This window comes from Vombatus ursinus, unplaced genomic scaffold, assembly GCF_900497805.2.
Source record: "Vombatus ursinus unplaced genomic scaffold, bare-nosed wombat genome assembly UNPS02004179.1, whole genome shotgun sequence".
NCBI lineage: Eukaryota > Metazoa > Chordata > Mammalia > Diprotodontia > Vombatidae > Vombatus > Vombatus ursinus.
In genome coordinates this window covers 305990-319428 of record NW_020943957.1, presented here as the reverse complement: position 1 = coordinate 319428, position 13439 = coordinate 305990, and the positions used below count along the sequence as shown (strand labels likewise).

The 13439-nt window shown below is 47.8% G+C and overlaps 1 protein-coding gene across 1 annotated transcript in view; it reads left to right on the top strand.

Moving 5' to 3' along the window:
- Positions 1-247: 247 nt before the first annotated feature.
- The window catches only part of LOC114053743, a 15372-nt gene continuing 2180 nt past the window's right edge, over positions 248-13439 (top strand). Inside the window, exons 1-6 of the mRNA XM_027876887.1 lie at positions 248-479; positions 7793-7949; positions 9992-10135; positions 10403-10489; positions 11209-11403; positions 12635-12760. Of these exons, the coding sequence (XP_027732688.1) occupies positions 310-479; positions 7793-7949; positions 9992-10135; positions 10403-10489; positions 11209-11403; positions 12635-12760 (879 nt within the window). The 5' untranslated portion in view covers positions 248-309. The remainder of the gene's footprint in view (positions 480-7792; positions 7950-9991; positions 10136-10402; positions 10490-11208; positions 11404-12634; positions 12761-13439) is intronic.

The following is a 13439-nucleotide window of genomic DNA, read 5'->3' as shown; positions in this document are numbered from 1 at the left end:
GTGTGGGGGGGGGGGGTCTTTCTCATTTGACACATGCTCATTCTCTCTCCCTCCCTGTCTCATCAGGAAATAGATGCCACTTCCCCTCTGAAACTGGTCACCGCTACTGACTCAGGAACATCTTCATTCTGCTCCTCCAATAGGAGGCAGACAAAACAGAACTGACTCATAGCTTCGCCAGACTTGGACTGGAGGAAAAGGAGGTCACATCTTCAGTCAGAGTGAAGTGTTCACTCTAGCTACTGAACTTACCTGCCGCCTCACCAAAATCTGGGGCTTTAGGGGACCCTCCTGTTCCTGTGAAGAAGCATGAGCAGTACATCCATTTTCCTGCCTGCCCCTCAGCCGGACGGCTCAGGCTTCTGCGCAGATCAGGAAAGAAGGTTTCCAGATGGAGCCAACCAGGTCCAAACCCTGGCATTTGCACCTGTGGCCCGCAAAAGCCAGCCTCTGCCTTGGCACTCTCATCCTCTCTCCAGGTGGGCAGGGCACGGGCAAGGGTGGAACTGGGAGGAAAGAGGGGGTCAAGCAGTATTGGAGAATTGAAGGGAGGGGGTCTGAGAGCAACTGTGGCCCAGGGCAGCGATTCTCTGTCATCTGGCAAGCTCGAGTTAGCTCTTGCTCCATGCTGGTATATATGGGGGTGGGGAAGGGGACACTCGCCACTGGGATACAGCCATGCCCACTTTCCACTCTTTACCTCGTTCTATTCTCCCCAAACTCAGTGCACCTGCTTGACCTCTTGGGGGTGCTCACATTTACCCTTGGCTCCCACTCTCTGCTCTCAAATCCTGCTGGGCACTGCCCCTCACTCAGTAGTCTTCTGGTCTTCGTAGCCCTGTTGTCCACTGCGTGTTCTTCCCCACTAGCCTGAGCTCCCAAAGCACCGAGCTCTCTGCTCCAGCCTGCCTGCTTCTCCCAAGGCACAAAGGGCCACTCACTACCTTCTTACCTGAACCCTGGCACTCCCTAGGGCTTGTACCATCACTGGCCTTGGCACACAGCTCTCTGAAGACAGAGCTCCTCTTCTTGGGCCAGTCACTTCTCTTAGCTGGGCTCAGCAGAGCCTAAAAGGATTTGTTGACTGCCAGTCTCTTGGGCAACTTTTGAGGAAAGACAGCTCAGTTCATGGCCCCTATCAGGGGCCTGCTTTCAGAGCCCCTGAAAAGGTGGCTGCTTTGGGGGGGGGGTTGGAAGAAGGGCGACAGAGAGTCTGCCAAACTCATGCTCTTTTTGAACACGTCTCGCCTAGCTTATCCTAATAGCCTCTTAACTAGCCTCCCTGCCTCTAGCCTCTCAACCCCTCTTGAGGCACAGGCTCCATCACCTCCCTTACTTAAAAGCCTGTAGTGGCTCCACATCAGCGCCTTAGCTTGGCATGGAAGGCCTTCCACTGTCAGGCTCATTTCAAATCGTTTGTGTCACAGCCAAACCCAATCAGCCTGCAATCAATCTTTTTCTTCTTCAGTCACAAAACTGACCATGCCTGGAATGGCCTCCACCCTCATCTCCACCTGGTGACAAAAAATCCTCATTTCTTCCCCTCTCTGGGCTTCCTCTTCTGTAAAACTCTTTCATAAAGGCCCAGCTCAGGGGTAACATCGTCCAAGAGGCCTTTCCAGGTCTCCCCAGCTGATATGGAAGGGTGCTCTCCTCTCCTCACATTTCCCTAGAGCAGGCCTGCCCACCTGCTTATGGCCTTCGGGATCCTTACAACCCACCAAAGGATTTGGAGCAGTCTGTGAAAAATATAGAGGATATAAAACAGCCCTGCACAACATACCATCCGAGGACCGCTTTGGAGGGCCGCCAGCACCCACGGGCTGTATGTTGTACAGGCCTGCCCTAGAGTACCTGATCCGGCTCTCCCCTTGACCTAAAAACCGCTCTCTATCCTGTGTTACATGTAGATTCACGGGGAGGACTGGGTATAGTTGCCCATATTTGTACTTCTGGGGGCCTTGCTTGGTAGGTGTTCAATAAAGTCTATTAACTTGATCAGAATTCAAGTGCTGATTGAACATGTGCCATTCAAAAAGCTACCACAATCTTTGTCCTCAGGAAAACATGGGCAACAGGAAAAGAAAACCTAAAGCAGCACAGGAGCAGAGGACCCTTTTCTACACTAACCCTCCGAGGTATATAGTATAGCGATTACTCCCCCATTTTAGAGAAGAGGAAATGGAAGCTCTCAGATGTTAAGTGACTTGCCCACAGTCTCGAGGGTATGAAGCAAACAAAGGTTTACGTTTACTCCCTGTGTGGCCTCAGTCTCTTCTTCTGTAAAATGGCTATAATACTACATGAATGAACTTACCTCACAGAGTAGTTTTGAGGAAAGCACAGGCAGACAACCAGCCAGCCTTTCTCTGGGGAGGACACCTCTCCTGGCACATGCCATGGTTGGCATCACCTATGCCAGCTTCCTCTTTCATTACCACAGCTTTCCTCCACTCCCTAGTGACCTCCGCTTGCCTCAGAGTAATTCCATAGAAGTCCCTCTCCCCTGTCTCTGGTGGTGTTGGGGAGTCCTTAGACCTGACCCATTTGGAAGCTGTGATAAGTCAGACGTTCTTACTGAAGGAAAATTCCCAATCCTTTCTTTCTTTGAGGCTTTTCAAGGGCCGACTGCTCTGTGGGGGCCATGTGCTGAAAGCGCTAGCTTTACCTTAGGGAAAGCCTCAAGAAATGACTGTGCCTTCAAGAAGATGCCATTGGTTGACCAGGAATTAGAAGTTTTCATTCACTTACCTCATTTTACCTGTAGCTGAATGTTTCACTTGCATGAAATCAAAAGTATTATTTTACATCCAAAATTTCAGACTTACCATGGATACAAACCACTGCTGCTTCCTCCTTGCCCTCTTCACTCACTGATTCATTCATTCATCAAGCATTTATTAAGCACCTACTGTGTGCTGGGCTCTGTGCTGGTTAACAGGGATAGAGAGACAAGAATGAAACAAACTCTGTCCTCAGGGACCTTCCATCCCACTGGCTGCCAGCTCCCCTAGGGCTTCTCCTAACATCGTCATCTGGGATCACACAGCTTGCCCCTTTCTATATCAGAGAGCAGCTGGCATTACCAGCACCACCTCCAGGTCTCCTCGGGCATATCCTTTTCTTCAGGTCTTTATTGAACACCTGACTGTCCCCTCCATCCAGAATGCTCTTCCTCCTCTCTGCCTGCTAGCTTCCCTGGCTCCCTTCAAGTCGCAGCTAAAAATCCCACCCACTACAGGAAGCCTTTTCCCATCCCCCTCCATTCTAGCATCTCCCCTCTGGTGCTTACTCCCAGTCTCTCCTGCCTATAGCTCATTTGTACAGAGTCGTTGACATATTGTGTCTCCTCTTAGGATCTGAGCTCCTGGAGAACAGGGGCTGTCTTTTGCCTTTCTTTGTATCCCCAGCACTTAACACGATGCCTGGCACATAGGAGGCGCCTAATAAATGCTTATTGGCTGACTGACTGCCTAGCTCTGTGGGGCAGACAAGAAGAGAAGATATTGCCCTGCCCAAAAGGGGCTTCCAGGCTACATGGGAAGACAAGAACCTCACCCCCACCCAAACAGTAAGGAGCAGCAGGTGATATCACAAGGCTGTGGGTAACATCTGCCAAAGGACTGAACCCTAACATTTCTTTTGCTATTATTAATTTAATATTTTATTTTCCCCCTGTTACATGTAAAAACAATTTTCTACATTCATTTTAAAAATTGAGTTCCAAATTCTCTCCTTCCCTCCCCACCCCCCCTCATTGAGAAGGCAAACAATTTGATATAGGTTATACATGTGCAACCATGCAAAACTTATTTCCGTATTAGTCATGTTGTAAAAGAAAACATAGACCAAAAAAAAAACCCGAGAAAAACAAAGAAAGTAAAAAAGTATGCATCAATCTGTATTCAGACACCATCAGTTCTTTCTCATGCATAGCATTTTTCATCATAAGTCCTTCAGAGTTGTCTTGGATTGTTGAATTGCAGAGAACAGCTAAGATATTCACAGCTCGTCATCCCATTAATGTGGGGTACTGCTGTTACTTTGTACACAGTACATTTAACTTTGCATCAGCTCATATAAGTCTTTCTAGGTTTCTCTGAGAGTATCCTGTTCATCATTTCCCATAGTACAATAGTATTCCATCCTTGATAATTTCTTGAAAGATGATGTCTAGGCTTTTTTTTTTATCATGATTTTCAAGAAGTCTAATAATTTTTAAATTATCTCTCCTGGATCTGTTTTCCAGGTCAGTTGTTTTTCCAATGAGATATTTCACATTGTCTTCTATTTTTCCACTCTTTTGGTTTTGTTTTATTGCTTCTTGATGTTTCATAGAGTCATCAGCTTCCACGTGCTCAATTATAATTTGTGAGGAATTATTTTCTTCAGTGAGGCTTTGTACCTCCTTCTCCATTTGACCAATTCTATTTTTTAATGAGTTCTTCTCTTCAGTGAATTTGTGTATATCTTTTTCCATTTGGCCAGTTCTGCTTTTCAAGGCATTCTTCCCCTCATTGGATTTTTGTACCTCTTTTACCATTTGGTCTGTTTTTTAAGGTGTTATTTTCTTCAGTATTTTTTTGGGTCTCCTTTACCAAGCTGTTGACTCTTTTTTCATGATTTTCTTGCATCACTCTCATTTTTCTTCCCAATTTTTCCTCTACCTCTCTTACTTGCTTTTCAAAATCCTTTTTGAGCTCTTCCATGGCCTGAGACCAATTCATATTTTTCTTGGAGCCTTTGGATGTTGGAATTTTTACTTTGCTGTCTTCTGAGTGTGTGTTTTGATCTTCCTTGTCACCATAGTAACTTTCTATGGTCAGAATTTTTTTCTGTTGTCTGCTCATTTTCCCAGTCTATTTCTTGACTTTTAACACTTTGCTAAAGTGAGGCTCTGCTTCCAGGGTGGAGGGTGTACTGTCCCAAGCTTCAGGGGGTTTGTACAGCTGTTTTCAGAGATACTTCTAGGGACCTGTGAATCTTCTGTTTTTCCAAGGTGGTATGATCTAAGGAGAGGTGTTTGTTACTCTCCTGGCCTGTGCTCTGGTCTGTGAATGACCACAAGCACTCTTTTCTGCCCTGGAACTGTGAGGAAGGTGTCTGCTCCACTGCAGCCATCCCAAGCTCTGATGTGCTAGTGCTCCTCCTAGCCCTATGACTGCCCCCCCCCCAAGATTGTGACCCGGATCTGAATATGGGCAAAGCAACAGAGTCCTGCCTCAGTGCCAGCAGAGAGACCCGTGTAATCTCCTTCTGATCAGTTGTTCCACCACCTTACCATCTCTGGTCTGAGAGCTCTGGAAGCAGCTGCTGCATCTGCTAATTCATTCACTCTCAAGACCTGCTCCTGGTTTGCTGCGACCTGGTTTGAGCTGGTGAGGCCTGCACTGGACTGTGCTCCACTCACCCTGGTGCAACAGACCTTTTCTGCCAAACTTTTAAATTGTCTTGGGCTGGAAAATTATTTCACCCTGTCCTTTTGTGGGTTCTGCTATTCCAGGATTTGTTTTAGGGCATTCTTTAAAGGTCTTTGGAGGGTTTTGGGGGAGAACTCAGGAGAGTCACCATCTTGGCTCTGCCCCTCAACCCTGACATTTCTTACAAACAGTTCCTGGGGGAAGGCAAGGGTCCAGTGACTCATCTGCATGGTTTCATCTGTCTACAGCTGCCTGTGGCACCAGCTCCACGGGGGCCTCTCCCCTCTTTCCAAGCCCCTCTTGGCTTCAGACCAGTCCAGAGGTCACACAAGGCAGAGAGCAGGGCCTCAGCTCAAGAACTCTTCTGCTTCCAGAGACACTGCCTCCCAATCCTTAGTTTGTCTGAAACTGGGTGGGAAGAAGAAGGAAATAATACAAGAAGCTGCTCGATAGCAGAGGAGGCTGAGATGATCTGGGTGGTGGCTCAAATTCCTGGTGGGAATGCTAGAGGCACATAGGACCTTGCCCATATCACCTGAATCCATGTTGGTTGGATGCAGTTCAGTTTAGTTCAGCACACTTTTATTAAGTGCCTACTATGTGCCAGAACTATGCTAGGCACTGTGGGCACAAAGATAAAAGCGCCTGCCCTCGAGGAGCTTGCATTCCACTGGAAGGAATGCTGGTGGACATTTACTGAGTAGTATGAAGTTTGCAAACTACTTTTGTCCAGATGTTATCTCATTGGAGCTGCTTTACAATCCTGTGAGGCAATACCCATCCTCCTGGTTTCTTTACTCGATGTAAGCCACTCTAACCCCTCAAGTTTGAAGTGAGAGCCCAAAGCCTATGCCCCTGGTTCCTCTCTTTCTGGGCCTGCTCCTTACTGGCTTTTCCCTTTTGGGTCCCAGGGTTCTTCTCCATCTCCACACCTTTCGTCAGTCTTACTCCACCCTGCCAGGCCAGGTCCTAAGCATGCTTATGCCCAAAGAGGCCCCTAGCCTGTCTTGGAGAAGTATGCCCTCCCCAAGAAGGCAGAGTCAGGGACTGGCTCCCTGGGGAACAGCTCCTCCTGACACAGTCTGAAGACACACTATCCCAAAAGGTCGGATAAAGAGAAAGGCAAAAATTAGGGCCTGTACGTGACTGCTCATCTCCACTGAAATGGAGGCTTATTCTAAAATGGCCTTATTACCTCCTCTCTGCCTCAGCCCTTTTGTCAGCCTTGGCATCCCTGGCCAGCCCCAGCCATTCTGAGCAACGACACTCTTGACAATTTGTAAGATGCTTCGTGAGCATCCTCACCCATGTGCCCTCATTTGCCCCTTCTGTATGTGTCATTCTACAATTTCAGGGGGTCGGTGTGTCCCTTTAAGACAGTTTCCCTTTTACCTCTTCATCAGAATTATTTCTCTTTGTGCCTTTCAAATTTTTTTCTTGGGAAAGCCAAGCCCCACCCAGGCTAAGTCCTCCTGGAGAATTTTCCACCTGGGGATCTACCTGATGAGCTGTTCCTTTCTCTTCTGAAGCCCTCAGTCTCTCTGAGCGTTGCTGGTGAAAAGTGGACCCATTTCCTGGAAGGTCTCCAGTTTCTTGCCCAGGACTCCAGAGTCTTTAGTGATGTTTTCTAACTCCCTCATTTTACAGATGAGGAAACCAAGGGAGGTTAAAGGACTTGTCCAAGGCCACACAGGAAAAGATTTGAAACCAGACCCTCTAACTCCACTGTACTTCATGCCCACATCAGGCATCTGGTTTGACAAGCCATGGGAAGGGTCCTGTCATGTCCTGAGTGGCAGACCTCCCTAGTGACAACAGCATGTCAGCCAATAGCGACTCCCTTCCCTCTCAGCTGGAGAATTATGATCATAGAATTTGGAGATTCTCTTGTTCAAATCCTTCATTTTATAGATGAGGAAACTGAGGCCCAGAGAGACATGACTGCCCAAGGTCACGCAACTAGGAGGGAGCAAAACTAGGATTCCAAGCCATGACAGCAACTCCAAAATTCTTTTTAGTACACCATGTTTTTGTTGGTGGTAGTATGTGTGTGCATGTGCATGTATTTGCATGTGTGTGTGTGTGTAGGTAGACTTAAATTGACAAGGACCCTCTGCTGAAAAGGACAGAAAAATGAAAAGGACCCTCCCCTTCCACATTCCACCAACTGGAGGCTTATTTTGGGTTAATGGTCCCTCCTTCAAGAAAGCTCATACCCTGGGTGCAGTCACTCTCCATCGGAGTGAGGAGTTACTTGCTTATGCTCTCTTCTGTCCAGCATCTGTCCTACAACATCTTGCTCATCGAACCCTAATTCTGAGGTGCTTCCCTCACTTGGTTTCCACCCTCCCTTCTCTCTTTTTCCATTCTAGGGAGAACACACTCTGTGCCTGTCCTGAGCCCAAAGGTTCAGAGAATGGCTCAGAGGAGGGTATCACTTATGCCTCAGAGAACATGGCAATGTCAGCCGATGAGGAGAAGTTGCTTCTGCTGCACAAGACTACAGAGCTCTGCAAGCTCAACAAAAAGGTAAGGACTCCCAAAGGCCTCCGTGGTACAAAGGGACAGAGGGGAAGAGAAGAGAAGAGGCCCAACGAAGGAGGAGAACTGTGCCAGTCTTTGGGATATGCCAGCAGGCATCAAATTTTTCTCTAGCTTAGGGATGCCAGCTGCAGAAGCAGAGGCTCCCTGAGGGGGAGGGGCCCTCCTAGGCCTCTAGTCCAGTTGTCTAGGGAGCCCCCTTCTATTATTGATCTAAAGGAATGCTCTCCAATACTTCAGCACTCTACTGGTATTTTCCAGTTTGTTATGCTCTTTATAATGGACTTACACTGCCTACCATTTGTGTGTGTGTGTGTGTGTGTGTGTGTTGGCACTACATTTGCATGGGGTGGGGAGAAGTTTGCATCACAATCATTTTACAGTAAATACTCCAGAATACTCTTCTTTATTTAAAAAAAAAGTTTTAAAAAAACCGTCTTTCAAAAGATGGACCTATTGCATAAAAAGCAGTATGAACAAATGGCAGTGAAAGTGGCTTTACTCATTATATAAGAGGTGCCATGTAATTTCTCAATGAGAATCTTGGAAATGTGCATGTAGGCAAAGTTGGACTTCATCCATACATTTTAAAGATAGGGCTTCCAAAGAAATCATAAAAAATCGAAAAGGACCCACATGCACAAAAATATTTCTAGCAGCTCTTTCTGTGGTGGCCAAGAATTGGAAATTGAGGAGATGCCCATCCATTGGGGAATGGCTGAGCAAGTTGTGGTATATGAATGTAATGGAATGCTATTGTGCTATAAGAAATGATGAGCAGGCGGACTTCAGAAAAACCTGGAAAGACTTATATGAACTGATGCCGAGTGAAGTGAGCAGAACCAGGAGAACATTGTACATAGTAATAGTCACATTGTGCGATGACTGACTTTGATAGACTGAGCTCTTCTCAGCAACGCAATCATCTAAGACAATTCCAAAAGACTCATGATGGAAATTTCTGTTCGCATCCAGAGAAAGAACTATGGAGTCTGAATGCAGATGGTAGCGTACTATTTTCACTTTTTTTTGGTTTTTTCTTTCTTGTCGTTTTCCCCTTTTGTTCTGATTCTTCTTTCACACCATGACTAGTATGGAAATATGTTTAGTGTGATTGTACATGTAGAACCTATATCAGACTGCTTGCTGTCTTGGGGAGAAGGGAAAGGAGGGAGGGAGGGGGAAAAAATTTGGAACTCAAAATCTTATAAAAGTGAATGTTGAAAATTATCTTTACATGTAATTGGAAAAAAAATACTATTAAGTGGCAATACAAAAATAAATTAGCTAATTAATTAATTAAAACTAAAGACAGGGCTTCAACTGCTGCCTCCCCCCCCCCCAAAAAAGCCCTGTGACCCCAGTGTGAGCTCTGAGGGAAAAGAAAACAAAATCAAAGTTCAGTCTCAAGTCGAAAATGTTGAGGGCCTCCAAAGAAGGAAGAACTTTCCCCAGCCCACTCTTGGACATTGCTATGCCATTTCTCCTGATTGGGTGGTAGATACGGATTGAATGAAGCTCAAGGGAGGAGAGGTTACTGAGTAATGGTGATAGGGAGAGAACCTGGAAGCGGTGATGGGGAACAAGGAGGGGAATGAGTGAAAGTGCATCCAGTGCTAGAAAGGGAGGCCAGGGAGACGGCGTCATCAGGAGGGAGCCAAAAGATGGAAGGAGTGGGAAAGGAGAAGTTCATTGCCAATGGAGTAGGCACTCCAGAGAGCGCAGTGGAAGGGGTGGGTAGCCTCAGAGTGGGACCAGAGTGTGGGGGGGGGGGGGGCAGGGTAGAGTTGGGTTGAGAGGGATAGGAAGAAGGGAGTTATCAGTGGGGGATGGTTTGAATGACAACGAAGGGTTATGAATCACAGAGTTCCTATTACTAGGAGTATCTCCCGGGTAGCCCTCTGGGGGTCACAATGTGAACATGGACCATGGAGGGTCCTGTTGGATTCCATGGGCTGAGACTGAGCTGCGGATTGTCCTGTCCCAGAGGATCCCCCATCCCCAAAGTCACTTTGACCTTTCCCTTATAGCTTATGAAGCTGAATCAGGAGTGGGACCACATCTACCGCATAGCTACCTTGCAAATGCAGCAGAAGATGAGCACCCTACAGATGGAGGTGGTTGGCTTCAAGCAGCAGACGGAGCGCCTGATCATAAAGCTCGACCACGAGCAGGTAAGAACCCAAAGGGTGCCCTGGGTGGCGTGCTATGAGCCCCCTGTCTACAGCACGGTGGATCTCTTGCATGGCATCTCCCAAAGGCCGACGTTGGTATTACAGGGTCGGCAGGAATGTGGGCGAAGGGCTAGAGGACACAAAAAACACAGGAGACACTAAGCTTGCTTCTTGAGGGCACCGAGAGGGGCACTCCCAGGGGATCCTAGCCTGTTGGGTGTCTTTCTTCAGAACAAGAAGGAATACTATGAGCAAGGTCTTCTCCAGGAGCTTGAAAAGAACCTGCAACTCCGGGAATATGTGAGGTACCTTGAGAGCAGACTGCAGCAGAATAACGAGCAGCAGACCATGGTGGTGAGTGATTTACCCACTTGCCTGTCAATGAGCAAGGGGGACAGGTCAGGGAGAGAGCACAAAGGGCCCCTTGGAAAGAGCAGGGAGGTAGGCAGGGGCGGCCAACACAAGCAGCTCAGAGCTCAGTCTCTTCAAGGCTTCAAGGTTTGCAAAGCATTTTACCTGTGTTAGCTCATCTGATCCTCACGACAACCCTAGGAGGTAGGTGCTCTTATTACCCCCATTTTACAGATAAGGAAACTGAGGCCCCAAGAAGTTAAGTGATTTGCCTGGGGTCACACACAGCTAGTAAGCGTCCAAGGTGGGATTTGTCCCCATGTCTTCCTAACTCCACTCTGTAATTCTGCCTCTAATTGCAGAGTTGGATGTAGAGGTCAGACAAGTGTTTGTCAGAGATCTTCCAAAAAGGGTTTCTGCTCGTGTGGTGTTCAACTAGATGGCCCTTGAGGTGTCCCTTCCCATTCTGCGATTCAGTAGCTCTAAAGCCATCCCTGTCTTGATGATTCCTATTGGACAGAGGATGGGGGAGAATGGGAGGTGGTCAGCTCAGTAAGCACAGCACAGCACATTAGTTAGTATGTATCTTTCACCAAGAGCAAATGGGCCTCTCTTTTTTTTGGTGGCATGCATGAAGTCCCAGGGTAACAGGGGCAGGAATTGACCCCATGGTTACTACCCAGTCTTTAGTGACTGAGCTGAAATCCCTCTTGCTTTCTTAGAATTTCTGCGAAGGCTATGGTACTTCTCCAATCCTGCTGACCAGGAGGAACTTAAGGGATAGTGGCCAGTGCAGGCACGGGCTAGGCAGTGCCAAAGGACTGAAGACTATGTGCTGTAAGCACCCGCTGGACATCTCCCACTCGGAGAAAGAGATGACTGACCTCATCTATCAGCGGGAGGCCTTGAAATGCCAGGTACTGTGATCACTGAAGAAGGAAACTGGGCCCATTCAGGAGCCTGCCAGAGCCAGGGCATACCCTGGGAAATGCTTGACCGTCTCACACTTCACCTGGGGACTAACTTCACATGTTCCAACAGCAAGATTCTTTTTCTTCTCAATTGTGTTGTACCTAAGTTATTCATTCCTCCCTATCCTGTTTCTGTCATCCCAGGTGAAGCTCCCAAAGCAGGTGGCATCTAAAAAAAGACCACGGCCAGCTTCCCGAGCCGAGCCTCGTGCCCACTGAGCACATAGGGTGTGCTCCCTATACTTTTGTTTCCTCCGTAGTCTAAGAGATCTTAACCCAGGGTCCATGGACATGTTTGGTTTTCTAAATTGAATGTTTTGATCGCTGTGTTTCAATATAGCCGATTTCCTTTGCAGTCCCATGGATTTTATTTGATGTATTGAAATGCATGATTCGGAGATAGGGTCCAGAGGCTTCTTCCCCGGACTGCCCCGAGTGTCCATGACCCCCACAAGGCTAAGAGATTTAGGACTAGCCAGTCAGTTGGTGTAGACCACAAAGGCTATCACTCACTCAAGATCACACAGCTGGCATTCAAACCCAACTCCTCAGACTCCAAATCCATCATTCTTGGCATTGCGCCACATTGGCCAAGGACTGTCACATGGTGTACAATCCTCTGCATTCTAGAGAGTTGGGACTTTCTCTGAAAGGTAAAAGGGAGCCATGAAAAGTTTCTGAGCAAGGGAGTAATGAGCCCTGCCTGTTGCAAGTTACTCTGCCAGCTATTTTGTGGGCTATGGATATATTGGAAGGGGGAAGCCTATTGGGGGACATTGCACTAGTTCAGGTCCAAGTAAGCAGGACGCTTCCTAGAGTACTAGCATGTGGAGTGGAGGGCAGGGGCTGGATTTGAGAGCCACTGATTGGGTGGGGGAGAAGCGGAAACAGGAGATTCCAAGGTTTCAAGCCTGGGAGACGGGGAGCTGATACAGTCGATTCTGCTTCCAACACTTCTTGGCCTGCCATCTCCCATGCCCTACCCCAGGGCTTACCCACCCTTTCCAGGTGCTGTGGCAGGCCCTCCCACTGTTGCCCTTGGGGAATTTTCTCTCCAGCTGGCCTGGCTACTGGGCACTGGTTGGGCACATCAGCAATCAGGGGAATGGGCGTCCCTACTCTTAGGGCCTCCATTCCCAGCTTTTCATGTGACCGCTCTGGTGTTGTTTTCCAACAGACTGAAATGTATGAAGCTAATTCCCTGACAGAGCACAAAGTCCAGGAGCAAATGAAAGCAGAAAATGAAAACCTGCGCCAGAAGGAAGAGGAGATGAAACAGCAAATGGCACTTTTGCAAGAACAGGTTGGTTGGTTCCTGTAGCTGGTCCCAGGCCCCACATTGCAAAGATTCCCTGCTTCACTGCAGGCTAAGCCTTCTCCAAGAAACTGAGGCCCCAGAGTCTACGGGAAGTGCTCAAATAATTCCACCTATGAGCAGGGAGGGTCCCCTGCCCAAGACCATCTCAGTAGCCTGTGCGCTAAGCAGCCAGCACCCTAACCAAGAACAACACGAGCTAGCACCCAGACTGGGCATCACCACAAGGTGACTGGTTCACTGTGGGACTTGATCAAATCCCACCACCTCCCGTTCTTCAACTGTAAAAAGTCAATCAAGATATACATCCCCTTGTCCTCAGAGGGCTATCTTCAGGATCCAGTTAGATCAGGTGCCATAAGGCATTGGGTTCATGTACATGTTCCTACTGCCCTCCCCAGTTCCTAGCAATGGTGCCTCTTAAGAACCTTTTGTCAGACCAAGTCAAATTCAAGTGAGAGTGAAGGATGAAGGATAAGAATCCCTTTCTACAATTTGCAAATAGAAAAAGGTTTCTTCTCTATCTAGGCACTAAATGAGAAAAAAGAGAGAGAGCCAGAGAGAAAGAGAGAGAGAGCCAGAGAGAGAGAGAGAGAGAGAGAGAGAGAGAGAGAGAGAGAGAGAGAGAGAGAGACAGAGAGACAGAGAGACACAGAGAGAGAGAGAG